The following is a 16,691-nucleotide window of genomic DNA, read 5'->3' as shown; positions in this document are numbered from 1 at the left end:
TACAATCTCAATCTCTTCACCATCCATCCTGATGCTGCCAATTGGTCCAGTGGTGAGAATCTTTGTCTTCTTGACATTGAGCCTCAATCCATACTGGAGGCTGCAGTCCTTGACCCTTTGCAGCAAGAGCTTCAGGTCCTCCTCACTTTCAACAAGCAGGGTTGTGTCATCTGCATATCACAGATTGTTGATAGATCTTCCATCAGTCTTGACCCCACCACATTCCTCCTCATAGAGCCCAGCCTCCCGGATAATCTGTTCTGCATACAGGTTGAAAAGGTATGCTCTTAAAATATATGAGGAATAAAGAATGTGTGTCAAGGATATGTCCTATCTCCATATCTTTACAATCTGTATGCAGAACAGATTATCTGGGAGACTGGGCTCTTTGAGGAGAAATGTGGCATCAAGATTGGAGGTAGACTCATCAACAATCTGCATTATGCAGAGGACACAGCCCTGCTTGCTGAAACTGAGGAGGACCTGAAGTGCTTCCTGCAAAGGGTCAAGGATTGCACCCTTCAGTATTCACTCAACATCAAAAAAACAAAGATTCTCACCACTGGGCAAATTGGCAGTATCATTATGTATGATTAAGAGATTGAGATTGTTGGCAGCTTCCGTTTGCTTGGCTCTACAGTCAAAACTCATGGTACCAGCAGCCAGGAAATGAAAATTTGAATTGCATTGGGAAAGGCTGCTGTCAGAGACCTCTCCAACATACTGAAGAGCAACAATGTCAGTCGGGGGACTAAGGTGCGCCTGATCCAGGCCATGGTCTTTGCAATGACTTGCTATGCACCAGGGAGCTGGACAGTGACTAGAGATGATAGAAGGAGAGTTGATGCCTTTGAACTTTGGTGCTGGAGAAGAGTATTGAATATATCGTAAACTGCTAGGAGAACAAACAAGTTCATCCTGGATAGGGTGAAGGCCAGGCAGCTCCTTGGAGGCAAGGATTCTGAAGCTTCATCTGACATACTTTGGACATGTTGCAAGGTGGGATCAGGCCTTGGAGAGGGACATCAGGCTTGGGATGGTGGAAGGACAGCACAGGAGAGGAAAACCCTCGATGAAATGGATTGATTGAGTCACTGGGATAATGAGTTAGGCGAGTCGGAGACAATAAGATTGACAAGAGATAGAGCAGGGTTTAGGGCTGTTGTACATAGGTCACTATGAGTTGCAGGTGACTCAATGGCACATAACAACAACAACAACAACAACTATTCTATATGGAAAAAATGTAAATACTTATTCTTAGTTCACTTCTTAGGATATCTTTTTTTTTCCTCTGAGGAAAATTAGTTTCCTCACATCAAAAGTCCCTCGATACCTACTACAGATAAGAGTTATTTAAAGAATTCTTACACATGAATATAGATACATACAATTTTTAAAATGACATTGACATTGAAAATTGTCCTCCTAGTTAAAGCTATTTGCAAAGACTTGAGCCGGAGATCAGGATAGATGTTGAGTAACTCTTAGGTTAACCTGTATTTATATGCTTTATCTTCATAATCTTTATAAATAGTAGCAGAGTAACCCCACTTAACATATGGATGCAGTTGGACAAGATTGTATCTCTTAATAGGATGAGGCTGATAGTCAATTTTCACTTTCTTGACTGTGTACTATAATTTCATGTGCAAATTTAAAAGTAAAGAATAATAAAGGTACTAAAGGTATAAACTCTTTAAGTTATGGAAAATGCATATTTCTCTTTATTATTTTATACTAGTAATATTCTTTTTTTCCCTTTTCTGCTTTTGTGGAAAGCAAAAAGAAGGAGGATTAGTGGATAATTATATTGCCATGATTGTAGCACCTGTGAGTTATTTCTTTTGATTGGCTGGTTTTGTATTAAAAGATTCCTACCAGGTAAAAGTCTCTCTTATCAAATAAAAATAGATTTTTGTAAGTTTTGGGTTTTCTTGGATTCTTTTAAAACAAAAATCTTCTTAATTCAGTTTAGACCTGTACTTCAAATTTTTTTTCTGAATTTTTATAGTTGTTAATTTCCTACGTTATCATTTGCACATTTCAGTTAATTTCACTGCCAGTGGCAACATGCACTCACAGTAGGAATACAGCTTGAGTTGCCCTGTTGTTGTTAGCCATCAAGTTTGTGTATGGCACTCAAATTGTTGGTACTAATAACTCTTCCCTAGAGAGCTGCCTTTTAAGGAATAAGAGCCTAACCTATTATAAGGAGATATAGGAATTAACCGCTTTGGATTATGGCTACAATTGCAGATGCTAGCAACACTGTTTGGAACTTTATCATTATCTCAGTCACAAAAAGCACCTTGTTTGTGGACTCAGGGCTGTGTTTTAAGTACTTACAGTTCATTAACTTTTTATTTTATTTACTGATTTACTTACAAATTTCATATACATTGGTTTTTATACCAGAACTCAATATCTTTTTAATGTATGTTTAAAAAAAAAAAAACCACACAACACATGTAAGTACAGTAGATTGTGCTGCTGTTGTTGGTATATGTATTTATATATGTAAACGGAATTTGCTTGGACGATACAACTTTTAGAGGATGAGTTACTTTAATTTTTTGCTAAACTAACAATGATATCTCAAGATAATACTGACAGAAAGGAAATTTCGAATAAGCTTTCAAACATACTATGATAAGCACTGCCTTTTTCATTTATATTCTACTGTTAACAGTTTCCTTCACTTTGATTGGTTTAACATTAGTTTAGAAGCATTGTTTCTACTATTGAGGGTTTATTCTAAATTCTTCTACAAAATCATTCATTTTTATGTAAAATAGTAAGTAATCTCATTTGCATAATTTTTATTTTATAAGCTATGATTTTGCATTTTCTGAGGTTTTGTTTTAAACCTAGTCTTTTGTATAGAAAAACAGAATTACTCTCCAAAATGTATACTGTTTAAATATTCATGTTCTTGCTTTGATAAACTTTACTCCATTGAAACATCCTATCTGCTTTAGAAATATTAACATTTCTTTCTACCTAATTTTTGTGTAAACTCTAACTATAATAAGATAAGGTAAAATATTTCATTTATAGACCCTCTGAAAGTAGAGCATTTTAAAAGCAGGTAGGTGTCTCCACCCTACTTTTCATGAAGCATTTTACCCATTCAAGCAGACTTTTAAAAACAGCTTGTTTTGATAGCAGACTGTTCTCCTGTGGGCCTTCAGCCTTTGCTTCCTGGCAGCACCTTTGGTGCGAAAAGAGAGTGATCAATTGGGAGACTATCAGTGCCAGCATGCATAGAGTGATAAGTTAACACACCACTGGGAATTTCTAGGGCCCACCAAGATACTTCACTTCTAATGTGCTAACAAGCTCATTTTTCTACCTCTTGCCTCTTCAGTTATTTTTTTTCTCAGAAGAGCTTAGAAGTTGAGTGCATCAGGCATAATGAAAAGCTCTGTAGGAGGGAGAAGCAATAACCCCATTTTTCCCTTTTCAGCCAAATAGAAAATTAGTTTCTGGTAATACACAAAGGCCAGTATTTTTTGTACAAGGGGCACTGCTGTGAATCAAAGGACTCTATTAACTGCAGAAAATTCGGCAGCTGTGAATCTCCCCCAATGAAAAAAGTACTTTCCAACAAGTTGTGAGATATGTGGTATTATTTAGATTGAACCATCAGTTTCATCCTCTTCCATTGATAGTCATATACCCTCTTTAAAAGTGTTCTGTATTACTTTGCTAGGTTAAAGCTAAGTATATATTCGCCTTCCATAAAAATCCTTACTGTTGATCATTTTGTGGAACTTGTCCTATTGCTCCCATTTCAGGAGTGAAATTCTTTAGAAGTTCAGTTATCTCAATATTAGATGTATAAAATAACATATAATACAAAAAGAGAGTACTGTAAGAGGAATCACAGATTCATCTTATATAACTGCATAATAAGTCTTCTAAAAATATAGCTTTAACTTGTATATGAGTTCTTGTTTTATTGATATTTTGTAAATATAACTGACCAAGATATGACCCATTAAATTTTCCACATTTTTCCCTAAAATGATCAATAGTGGCCTGTAAAGTTGGTCTATAGTTTCTGAAATTGTAGAGCTACAAAAATTGAACTCTTTTTTTTTTTTTTAAAAAAAAAAGGGGAATTTGGAAGTGAAAATAACAACATCCATTCTAAAAAAAAATTTCATTCAAAAAGATAAATTAATAGGCAAATTTTAATTGTCCTCCCTACTTATTTAAATGTCTTATGTAAAGCCTATCTATATAGCACACTGAGTTCAGCGGGGTAACTTTTAGAAGTTGTGGAAGCAAGGTTAACTGATTTCTCAGTTCAGGAACTATACGACATGAAGTCAGCATGTGAGTTTTTCCTGATAATTGTATGTTGCTGCCTGCTGCTCTACATTTTGACAGCCATTTCCATAGTTGCTTTCTTGAACAACAGAAATATTCTCTCTCTTTCTCACCCTCTCTGTGCTAACAGCACAATCAGGCCTGCTGAAACAGGAAGCCTGGAGTGGGTTGTTCAAAAGCAACAACACTTCAAGGTACTGGTTGCTTGTCAATAATATCAGGGAAGAAAATGTGGTGAAAGAGAAGTACAGTATTTTTCTGTCAGTGTCAGTGCCCTGTAGATGCTTTGTTAGGCAGCATTTAGGAGTCCTGTGGACTCTTTGCAAATATTCCTGCTTGTTTCAGTGTTATAATTTACTGGGTATTTTTCCTGACATACAGATTCAGCTACCTATTTATCTTAACCACATGGAGTTATTCGAGGATTACAGCAACAGTAGTCTTCCATTCAAAATGAGAACAATTGTTGAGAAAATGCTAGGTTTTTGAAAAAGAAGATATGCAGGAATTTTTCACAATAAATCTTTATAAATAAAAATATATAATTTGGATACAGTATCTTAAGTATTATAATATTTTTTAGTAGGTTTGAGGGTAAATGCAGATCAGAATTGATGAACAAGATGAACTTAAGCTAAACTGATAATAGTTGAATCTTTTTTCAAGTGAATCCTTCTGTGAACAATTTGTTAGTAATATTAATTTTTAATAATATTATTTTTTAATAATATTTTTAAATAATAAGCTACCAATTAAAGTGGTATACTGAAGAAAAAACTTGAGTGTAAAGCTGTCAGTTATTTTCACTCTAAAAAAACCTGTACTATTAATGTTATGCAGTAGCAATTATTGTTTCTGAAGAGATAATGGCTTTGCACTATTATTAGTATTTGTTGACAAAATATATTGTTTTTCAATGTAAGCTGCATTTAAGTCCTTCCTTAACTAAAGAAAATCAGCTATGAAGAAAGAGCTCGATACCTGCAAACAATTGTTCAGCACCATTTAGAACCTACCACATTTGAAGATTTTGCAGCACAAGTTTTTTCTCCAGCTCCCTACCATCATTTACCATCTGATGCTGGTAAGGTTAAAAGCAAGTATTAGTTACTTGTAGTTATTGGAATTTGAAATGCAATACCCTTTTGTTCTAGAAACTCTTAAAATAATAGAAAACTTTATTTAAAAAAAACCCATTATTGAAAATGAAAGGTTAGTCATCTCTGCTTAGTATTTGAGTTTGGCCTGTAAATTTGATTTGTGCTTTTTTACTTAAATGCATTTCCTTTAAACTAAACAGTCTTCATGAAAGTACATGCACCACATTTTATCTGAGATATTTATGGACAGTGACTTCTGTGTCTAATGAGATTATTACTGAAGTTCTATGAAAGAACACAAGTTGAGAATGTACCCTCTGAACTTTAGAGGGTCATATTCAGTGAGCAGTAATATTACCTTGTCATCTATAATCCTAAAAATAAAGTTAAAATAACTGTAAAATAAGTTTACAGGCACTTTATGTTTTAAAGATTCCAAGAGGGTACTGCATTTTTACAATTAACTAATTTTGAAGAAATCATTTACAAAATAAATAACTTGTGGCCTTCCTATACTGTAATAACTTGCACTCCTTATGATTGTTTCATTTATTTTATTTTCCCTCTTTAGATCATTAAATATCAGTTCTGTTTATCTGAAGGTAAGACAAAGTGTCAACCAAAACACCCTCTGTTCTTCCTCCATTTCCTTTTCTAAAAATAAGCAAAGCACTCAGCTTGTTACTTAAACGATAAGCAGACTTAACATTGCTCTGATTCATACTAAATATTTCAGAAATTATCACTAAATTTCTTCCAGAGTTGTACTTACTAACCCAGGTCTGCATGAAACACTAACACTGGTTCTGAGATTTTTTTAAAAAAATGACTAATAATAGAACCCTTGATTGAAATTAGTTACACTTTGTTGTATTGACCTTTTTTGGTTTCTCAGCATGAAGAAGTAGTTCTATTCAAGTGGTGTGTCTTTGTATTTTGTAATGTGTTGCATTATTTTTAGATGTCTTAGTTCAACAAATGGTTATTCTGTTGTGTGTTTTACACTGTGCTAAGCACCTAATCAGATCTAACTATTATAATGGTGCTCAGGAGACATGGGAAAAGAGCATATACTGGAAGGTCATCATGATAAACTCCATACTAAACCTTCTAATTATTTTAAATAAATGTTCTTTTCTGTTAAATAAGTTTAAAGGCATAGTATTCCTTTTCTGACCCAGCGTATTTGAAAAAAAAAATTTTTTTTGTCATTCTCAATAATGGTTTCACTCTATGAAATTAAAACTTCCATTCCCGTCATTATTAAATTGGACCTTGAAAAACAAGAAAATTACAGAGAGGAAGTAGGGGAAAGTGATTACATTGAGGGTATTGATGGGACTTTTGGGGGGGAAAGTGTGAAAACTCAGTTTGCTTTGTAAAAACTTTCACTCAAATATCAATTAAAAATTTTAAAAAAACAACATTGGAACCTAATTTTCCCCTTAAGTTTATATGAACTGTCAATGTTCATACTGCAGTTGTTTACCAACTAAACCCCTTTATACTCTTCTTAATGTTTTCCATAAAGTATATACTTAGCCAGATATATAATCGGGGAAACTAAGTGATATTTTCACTTTCTGAGGCATTAAGTAAAGAAATCACGCCAACCTTCATTTTTATTAAAAAATACCTTACTAATTTGTTTGTTCTGTAAATTGTCTAAAAGAAAACATCATGATTATTAGTGACAGAAATAGGAAATTAATCATAAACATTCTCTTTTGAATTTTTTTCACATAGTTTTTAAAAATCTATCTTTAGTAAACATCAGATACAGAAATGAAATATTTACTTTTCCTACAGTACCAGAAATACGGTGTAAGAATGATTGTTGTATTATTTTCTTTCAGTCATCTCAGTACTTTAAATGGAGTTCCCTTTCAAGTTTTAAATGAAAGTAAAAGAAAGAAGATAGGAAATTTTAAAAACAGAAACAAGTAGGGGGAAAAGTGCAACAATAAATGAATGGAAATCCAAAATCTCTGTAAATTTTCATTAAAATTAATGATAATAATAAGGGGGGGAAGCAATAAGCTATGTCGTAATGATAAAGACCTGACTTCTGGTTTGGAAAAATGACATAATTACTACATTTTGTGTTCAATTTTATTTTTTAATATGTTAAAATTTATTAACTACAATGAATTTATAGTTGCACTCCATTTTAGATACCTTGTGCCATATACTTTGTATATAAAATGATACTAATAACTATGTAATTATTTGAAACAGATTCTTAAATACCAGTACTATTTCCATACTTTCTAAATAGATGTAAATAACATTTTGATGTATCATTTTTTTATCCATAAATTTCATAACTGTGTTTTCTCAAAGTGGACTCTATCTATGGTAGTAGACTAATACTTATGAGAAATTTTATCTCCAGGGTCATTAAGGGTGATACAGTGATGTCACACTTTGTTGATCTTCCTTAACTATATTAAAACATTATTAGATTTTTTTCCCTGTTCTTTATTTAAAAAAATAATTTACAGGAAAAAAGATCCCTTTATCTTTGTCAGACATGTATGTGGAATATATCAAAGGTTTTACAGTGAAGATGGTTTTGTTTCTTTTTACACTTAAAAGTAGTTCTGGGGGAAAATACTTTTAAAAAATACTTCTGGCTCTAAACTCTAAAATGCAAATGTTCTTCTTGGCTAGACTATGTTGTTGTTGTTGTTGTGGTGGTGGTTGTTGTTCTTATGTGCTGTCAAGTCGTCTGTGACTCACCTTATGTACAGCAGCCCTAAACCTTGCTCTATCCTGTGTCAGTCTTACTGTCTCTGACACACCTACCCCCATTACCCTAGTCACTAAATCAGTCCATCTCATTGAGGGTCTTCTCCTGCGTTGTCCCTCTTATCCTCCCAAGCATGATATCCCTCTCCAAAGGCTGATCCCTCCTTGCACCATGTCCAGAGTATGTTAGATGAAGCTTCAGTATCCTTGCCTCCAAAGAGCAGCCTGGCCTGACCCTCTCCAGGACAAACCTGTTTGTTCTCCTAGTAGTCCATGGTATATTCAACACTCTTCTCCAGCACCACAGATCAAAGGCATCAACTCTCTTCTATCATCCCTAGTCATTGTCCAACTCTCTGATGCATAGCAAGTGATTGCAAAGACCATGGCCTGTATCAGACACACCATAGTCTCCAAAGAGACACCATTGCTCTTCAGCACTTTGGAGAGGTCCCTAACAGCAGACTTTCCCATGGCAATGCGCCTTTTAATTTCCTGGCTGCTGGTGCCAAGACTGTTGACTATGGAGCCAAGCAAACTAAAGCTGTGTACAATCTCAATCTCTTCACCATCCATCCTGATGCTGCCAATTGGTCCAGTGGTGAGAATCTTTGTCTTCTTGACATTGAGCCTCAATCCATATTGTAGGCTGCAGTCCTTAACACTCTGCAGCAGGCGCTTCAGGGAGAGGAGCAAATATTAATATGTTAGATGAAGGAAAATACAGTATACAGTTAAGTTTTGATGGTATTTCCATTAATTTTAATTAATGTAACAAAATAAAATGTGTATAAATGATTGAAATTTAATATTACTTGTAAATTTTTCATTCAAATTAAAAATGTACAGGTTCTTATTTAGAGAAATATTATAATAATTATTAATACAATTTAAATATCATTTTTATGCCAGTGATAACCTTGAATGGTAATAAACACCTAGAGTAGTAATATTTTTAGCTCATTTTCCTTGTTTAGAAGATAGTTTAAGCTTGTCTTCTCTGTCCAAGAGAGCCCTGATGCATAGTAGATGAAGAATTAAGCTTTAACCAGAAGGTTAGTGGTTTTAACCCATTAGATGTGCAACAGGAAAATGATGAGGCATTCTGTTTCCAGTAAAATTTACAATTTTAGAAATCCACTGAGACAGTTCCACTCTTTCCTACAAGATCTCTGTGAGTTGGTATCTACTCAGTGGTGGTGGGTTGTTATGTGTGTTTATCTTAGTGTTTTTTGTTTGGTTTTGGTTTTGGTTTTTTTTTTTTTGAGGTTGTTAACCATTTTATTTCACTTGGCTGAAATCAACACCTTTGAAAGTAGCAATCAGGAAATGAAAAAAAAAAAGTATTGCACTGGGGGAAATATGCTTCCAAGAATCTCTCTAAAGTGCTAAAAGAGCAATGATTTCAGTTTAAAAAGTAAGGTGCTCATGATCTAAGCCATGTTTTTTTCAGTTAAATTTTTTTAAATTAATTTTAATGAACGTTTACAGAGACTTAGGGTTTCCAGTCATTCATTGTTGTACTTTTCTCCCTGCCCACCCCCTCTCCCCCAAAATTCACTCTTCTCCTTGAGAAGTAAAAGAAAATCTCTTTCATTGTTGTGCCATCCCCCTTCAGCCTTCATTCTGGACTGCTGTCATGACAATAATACCCTATCATATATCTCTCTTAAACAGTTCGCTCCTTCATCTGTCTCAATGCAATATACATCATTCCTCCCCTCCTTCTCTGTCTTCCCTCAACCTCGATATCAGTCCTGTTTTACAGCAGTGGCCCTATGCAACATTTGTCCTTTTGTGACTGAGATATTTCACTCAGCATAATGTCCTCTAGGGTCATCCACTTTGCCTAATATTTCATAAGTTCCTTGTTTTTCAGTGCTGCATAGTGTGACTATACTAGAGCTCCTCTACCCATTTGTTTGTTGATGGGCACTTGTGTTGTTTCCAGCTCTTTGCTCTTGCGAACAAAGCCACAATAAACATGGGTATACATATTTGTGTTGTTTTTTATACTGAGCTTTAAGATAATCTGAAAGAAAATCCTTCGCCTCTCAAAAGAAGGGTAAAATATCTTAAATGCTATTTGTGCCAATAGAAAATCCATTTTCTTTGACAAGTTGTTGTTATATGCCATCAAATAAGAACAAACTCATAGCTGACCTTCCAACAGGTCTCTAGAATCTGTAAAATGCATAGGAGGAGACTGCCCATCTTTCTCCTACGCAGCAGCTAGTGGATTTGAGCCGCGTGGCTTTGGGTTAGTGTACAACTCTTTGCCACTAGGCTTTCACTAAGTGTGCTCTTAAGAACAAATTCTTACTCATATTTTTTAAACCTTAAATTAGTCTGAAATTATAAACAGCAATTAGATTGTTTCTGATACTTGAATTTGGAAATTTGACATATGTATTATTGACCAAGAGGCAAGCATTGTCAGTCTTTTAGTTAGTAATACAACACAGTGTAAACTATGCCACCAGTAAGCTCTTTGACAATATCAGTCTCAAATCAAGTTCATTATTCTTTAATAACAATAATTATTAGAACATTCTTTACATATCCAACATTTATTAAGTTGAGAAATTTTTGTTGTTAAATAGTAAAATAGTAATTGGCCATTTACTATTACTAGGAGCCAGATACATTGCTAAGTAGTATATAGAATTTAATTTCCATGTCAGTTTTATGAGGAGTAAAAAATAAAGCTTACTCAGAGTCACCTGTTAGTTGGTAAATCCAGTATTCCATCCTTAATCTGTCTGACTCTGACATCATAATTCCTAACTATCACCATTATTCATTTAGTCCAGATATTTCTAATCCCGTTTTGAAATTGACAAAAAGACAGAGAAATAATTGCCCAGTGGATGGAGAAAGAGACCCTAGATGCGATGGATTGATACAATGAGGTAATGAGGGTAAGTGTGTCATAGACAGTAAAGACGGCACAGGATAGAGCAGGTTTCAGGTCTGTTGTACATAGGATTGCTGTGAGTCACAAGCAACTCACCGGCACATAACCACAACAATATCCTGTTACATTTAACCTGAAAAATGTTAACTTTTCATTTTAAGGTTTGATATTTTCTGCTCATTGAAGTATAAAAGCCTTGGAATATAAATATAAAAGCTTGAACTAAATTCAGGTTCTTCCATTATCTGTATAAACCCAAGTTAATTACACTTCTCTATATCCCATTTTCTAGTTTGTAAACAGGCAGATTAACATAGTAAACTTAGATGTATATGTTCAAAGTCTGCAATGATTATATTTCTTTAATATCTTAAACCATTTGTTGTATCTCTGTACTATTTTATTTTATATTATACATTATTACTTCTAGTATGACATTCACTGGTATATCCATGCTAATGTTAACTACTTGCAGGTTAATTGGACAACTTTTAACTTTTCATTTAAGACTGTATTTTATATAATAACATGAGAGGTTAAATTCTTTTATTTACCCAAAATCAGACTTAGAAGTATTTTGTGTTCTCCAGTTTGAAAGATTCTGTTTTATAATGGTCATTTTCTTAAAAACTATTTTCTTATCTTCATTTATTTTAACAAAGTTTACTACATTTTACTTATCCTGTTGCTGTTATAAGCTATAATTTTTGTACCTGTTATCACTAGGATCTTGTGTAAATAAAAATTAGTCTCTTCAAAACAAACAAAATAAAACAACTAGTGTTATCTCTACTGTATAAATAAGAAAATGGTTTGCCCAAGATCAAATTGCTAGTAAAAGAGCAGGGTTAGCTTTTAACCTAGGTCTGGTGCCTAATCTTTTCCTATCACATCACATTGCATCTTAGTTCATTATTAGTTGAAATTTGTTTCAAAGAAAGCCACCATATTATAAAAAACTGTGTTAAAGTATATTTCATAATTTGTTGTTGTTATGTGCCGTCGAGTTGCTTGCGACTCATAGCGACCCTATGTACAACAGCTCTAAACTCTGCTCTGTCCCGTGCCAATCTCACTGTCTCTGACACACTCATCCCGATTGCCCCAGTCACCAAATCAATCCACCTCCCAGAGGGCCTTCCCCCTCCTGTGCCTGCCCTCCACCCTCCCAAGCATGATGTCCTTCTCCAAAGACAGGTCTCTCCTTACAACATGACCAAAGTATGTCAGATGAAGCTTTGACCAAAGTATGTCAGATGAAGCTTCAGAATCCTTGCCTCCAAGGAGCAGCCCGGTTTAACCCTCTTCTGGATGAATCTCTTTTTTTAGCAGTCCATGGTACCCTCAACACTCTTCTCTAGCACTAAAGCTCAAAAGCATCAATTCTCCTTCTATCCTCCCTGGTCATTGTCCAGCTCTTTGACGCATAACAAGTCATTGCAAAGACCATGGCCTGTACCAGACACACCTTAGTCTCCGGAGACACACTGTTGCTCTTCAGTACTTTAGAGAGGTCCCTAACAGCAGATATAAGCAGTTTTGAAGCTAATCATACCTATCAAGCAAACAGAACCATAGTAATAATCTATTATAATCTCAAAGTCATATTTATCATATTACTTAAAATAGTTTATTGGAAGAAGTACAATATGTGAATCAGTTTTTTATACTATCAAGATTTAGCCAGTCTGTATGAGTATTAGAAAAGTCTTTATAGCACCTAGCAGTGTGGGCAAAAGGTATTTATAGGTGCTTTTTAATGGTAATCCCTTACGATGATTATAGAAGAAATTAGATAATTCGGCATTCTTTATCATTCAAGTACAAATCAATGCTTGTGCAAAATCAGATATGAAATATAAATATTACAAAATCTTTTACATCTTGAGTTGAGATCTAACCACCACTAAAAAGTCTAATCACTCAAACATGAGGAGGTACTAATTGCTGAATACACAAAATTTTGTGTATTGCTGAATACACAAAAGATCTAAATTTGACTTTCAGTTGACTGAACAAGGATTTCCACATGAAGGTAATGAGAGCAACATGAAGGAATTGCTGTTTTGAGAACACATTTTTTGTATTTAACATACTATAAAGCAGTGTTATCTAACAAAATTTCCTACATTTGATGGCAATGTTCTGTATCTATTCTGTCCAATAAATTAATCACGACCAACCTGTCTGCCACTATTGAACCCTTGAAATAGGAATACCAAGGAGTATACCAAAGAACTGAACATTTTCATTTCTTTTAAAATCCACATATGACTATTAGGAATATCATATCAGACAGTGCAGCCCTACAAACTTTATGACTGAGTGATTAGGATAATACCCCACTAATGCATTGAAAACTTTAAAAGTTAGATGCTATAAAATCTCTCATAGACCTTTTTTTTTCTTTTCTTCTTTTCTTTTTTCCTGTAAACCTGTTAGTCGGTAAGTATACGTTTTGAATATACAAAACATTACTCATTGTGAAACATTGTCACCCTAACACATTGCATGCCCAATTATATTTCATAAGAAAAACTTAATTACTCTCTTCTCTGCTTCTTGATTAACACCTATAAAGTTCTGCTCTGTGTCAGATCCGTTATCTATTTTCTCTTTTGTTTTCTCACTCCTGCTCGATACTTCATTTCTTCATTCACAACAAAGAAAGAAATGCAGTGATAGTTCTCTTCCTCCCAAAACCTCCGCTAGAAAACATTGGCCATCTCAAGGTAAACAGCCATGAGAAGGCCTCTCATGCTGGTTGGAAATAGTATGCATTACTAGAAAAGCATGAGCTATTGCTCTTCACCTTCCTTCTGCCATCCACCTGCAGTGCTTCCTTAATGAGGGCCATGGATTCATGTTCTCCTTTAGCTTTTCTAGTTTGGGGCTAAACCAGTTCAGGTCTTCAGGAGCAATAAAAATGAACAGACATAATTCCTTCACCTTGTTTTTGAAGACCAGCCTCATTAAACTAGAGAGGCTTGGAGAAACTACTTTGAGAAAGATTGCAGTTGACCTGAATTTTGAGTGATCAAATGGTTTATTCTTGGCAATGTGTATTTGTGCTCAAATATAACTTTGGGCCCTAAAACTGGTTTTAAATGTTCTACTGAGATACATTCTTAATTACTTATCACATCTTAGTGTAGGATATGCTGCTTCTATGACTTTTTTTTAGTTCTTTTTCTTATAAATGTTCATCACTTCATTTTGAACATAATATTTCATTATATGGCAGTGCTATAGAAGATAACAAGCTATGGTGGTTTTTGTTTTAACACACAGGAAATTTCATGTCCATAAAACCTTGAAAATCTGGACAAAATGCTTTTCAAATATACACAATTTTATATTGTTACTCTGTTAATATATTTACAGGCTTGCTTTTGTTTTTTCTCAAAGACTTTTTATGTAATTGTAATCTCTGTTCATTCATTCATCCAGAAGATGTTTGAGAACCTAAATTTGCATGTTTTTTCTTACTGTTTTATATTAGAGAATAATAATTTATAGAAATAATGTTTAAAGAACTGCTTTTTATATGACACAAGTAATGTCCTTTAATCTCCAGTAATTTTATCTATTATGTTTACAGGTTACATTCTTCCATCCTAGGTCTTCTGAATAATATAGCTGAGAAAATTTAAGTCAAGACATTTTCTGGGATCAGTTAATCTTTTTAACTGACTTTCAGATGCGAATTCTTGCCCTCTTTCCGTCTTCCCCACCTCCACTCTCACCCCTAGGAATTTATTTTGCTCCTTTTTAAAAGCATAAATATAATTTAATTAAATTCAAAGCATGTATAATGTTCTTAAGTGCTGAGCAACTTTTTAGAGGGTGCAATTATTTTCAAGCTTAAGCAGTGATAACCTCAGTTTTAGTTATACCTTAAACGCTACAAATAGGAATTGATTTTTCTCACCTGCTTTTTGAACCCTTCCTTGCATGTTTCAAAACCCTATCTTTTTGGCCCATAGATTTTTGTTTCCCATTGCTTTCTCCAAAGAGCTCTCTAGTTGGTCCTGGCTCAGGAAAATGATTGCTGCTTTCTTGCTAGTATGATGACGTGAGCCATCAAATCACTGTTTAAGTAGTAGGCTTTTGTAACAAAAATTTGGGCTTCCATTTCAAAAGATCTCATTATGGGTTGAGTCCAGTACTCTACACATCAGTAACAGAAAGGTGGTTTTTTATAGGCTAGAAGCTGGATAATTGGTACTAATACTCTGGCTATTTCCCACAGGCGTCTACTCAGAGATTCTACCCAGTGAAGCTCCAACAGCAACGCAGGTAGATGGAGCTGACCTGGCCTCTCCAATGTCCCCTCGAACTAGCAAGAGCCGCATGTCTATGAAACTGCGTCGATCCTCTGGCTCAGCTAATAAATCCTAAAGAGGCAAGCAGCCCTGCAGTGATCAGCAGTAGTCACCTTACTGAAACATAGTATTGTTTTAATGTTAACCTCATTAGGATTTCATACCTTCCATAATATGCATGTCCCTTCTTATACATTTAATTTAGAAAACACTGGATTTAAATAATTTGTGACTTAAGACTTTAGATTTGAGTTGTTTATTCAGTTGGAGGGTTTTTTCCCCTCTGTACTCCAACCTGTCATATTTTGGCGGGGGGGGGTGGAATTTCATTCTGTACCTTTTATCTTCCTAGAAAATTATGTCTAAATAGTTTTAATTTCATGATTAATCTTGAGCCAAGATATAATTGGACAGATAATACCATTATTTTCTTTGTCGTGCACCTTTGCAGCTTTATGGCTCAATAAATGTCTTTTTTTTTTTTTACAAATGTAAAATTCTAAATTTAAGCATTTGTAAAGTTAAAGCAGAAGTTGCATATCTGTTAATACACAGGATGTGTACAGATTATTTATGATTTGAAATTAAAACACTTAAATGATCTTTCAGCATCTCAAATTCCAACTAATTTTAGCATTAACTTTTTCTTCTCAAAACAATGTCTCCTTTCTTGACTGTACAGCTGATGCCAGAATATATTCAATAATCAGAAAAATCACTGTGTTGAACTTTATGTTTAGCATCCTAACAATTTTCTAGTGTTTTAGTTTCTAAGTGATACACTTTGAAGTGCCATTTCTTTTTTGAAATGTGGCCCTTTATTATTGGCCATGGGATCTTGGTATATTTATGTACTTGCTTAAGTACCAAAAGGGTTGAGAAGAGAAAGATTTTTCTCATATAAATATGTTGCTCAAATTATGTGTTACAAAGAAAAGGGAACATTACCTGGGAATCTAACTAAAATATAAAATTGTTAATGCTGAACTTGCAGGTGCAAGTCAGTATACATTCCACTCTCCAGAAGTATTTTCCTACATTAGATAAGCTCACATTTTGCTCACAGTTTGTTTAGAATGAGCATCTCCTAAGGAAATGTAGCATGTAATCGGTACTAACTGCATGTGTAAATATACTGGCAAACCATAAAATATAAATTATGTATCATCATCCATGTAGTATCTACAAATTTGTAACAGTGGAGAAAAAAAAGACCTGATATTTAATAATACAATAAAAATATTCTTATCATTTCTTGTC

The 16,691-nt window shown here is 34.2% G+C and overlaps 1 protein-coding gene across 5 annotated transcripts in view; it reads left to right on the top strand.

Annotated features, from left to right (window-relative positions):
• RALGAPA1 (Ral GTPase activating protein, alpha subunit 1 (catalytic)) overlaps positions 1-16,691 on the top strand; it is a 391,173-nt gene extending 374,482 nt beyond the window's left edge. For 2 of the 5 annotated variants that reach the window (XM_006891558.1, XM_006891557.1), the window contains 3 exons: positions 5,298-5,422; positions 6,010-6,040; positions 15,359-16,691. In XM_006891558.1, coding sequence (XP_006891620.1) covers positions 5,298-5,422; positions 6,010-6,017 — 133 coding nt within the window. In that variant the 3' untranslated portion in view covers positions 6,018-6,040; positions 15,359-16,691. Of the gene's footprint in view, positions 1-5,297; positions 5,423-6,009; positions 6,041-9,368; positions 9,372-15,358 lie in introns of all 5 variants that reach the window. The other 3 variants (XM_006891555.1, XM_006891554.1, XM_006891556.1) reach the window with 2 other exon arrangements.

Source organism: Elephantulus edwardii, unplaced genomic scaffold (assembly GCF_000299155.1).
Source record: "Elephantulus edwardii isolate Elephantulus edwardi_28Jun2011 unplaced genomic scaffold, EleEdw1.0 scaffold00100, whole genome shotgun sequence".
Lineage (NCBI taxonomy): Eukaryota > Metazoa > Chordata > Mammalia > Macroscelidea > Macroscelididae > Elephantulus > Elephantulus edwardii.
Note: the sequence above shows the minus strand (reverse complement) of the source record. Positions and strands in the feature narration are given on the sequence as shown.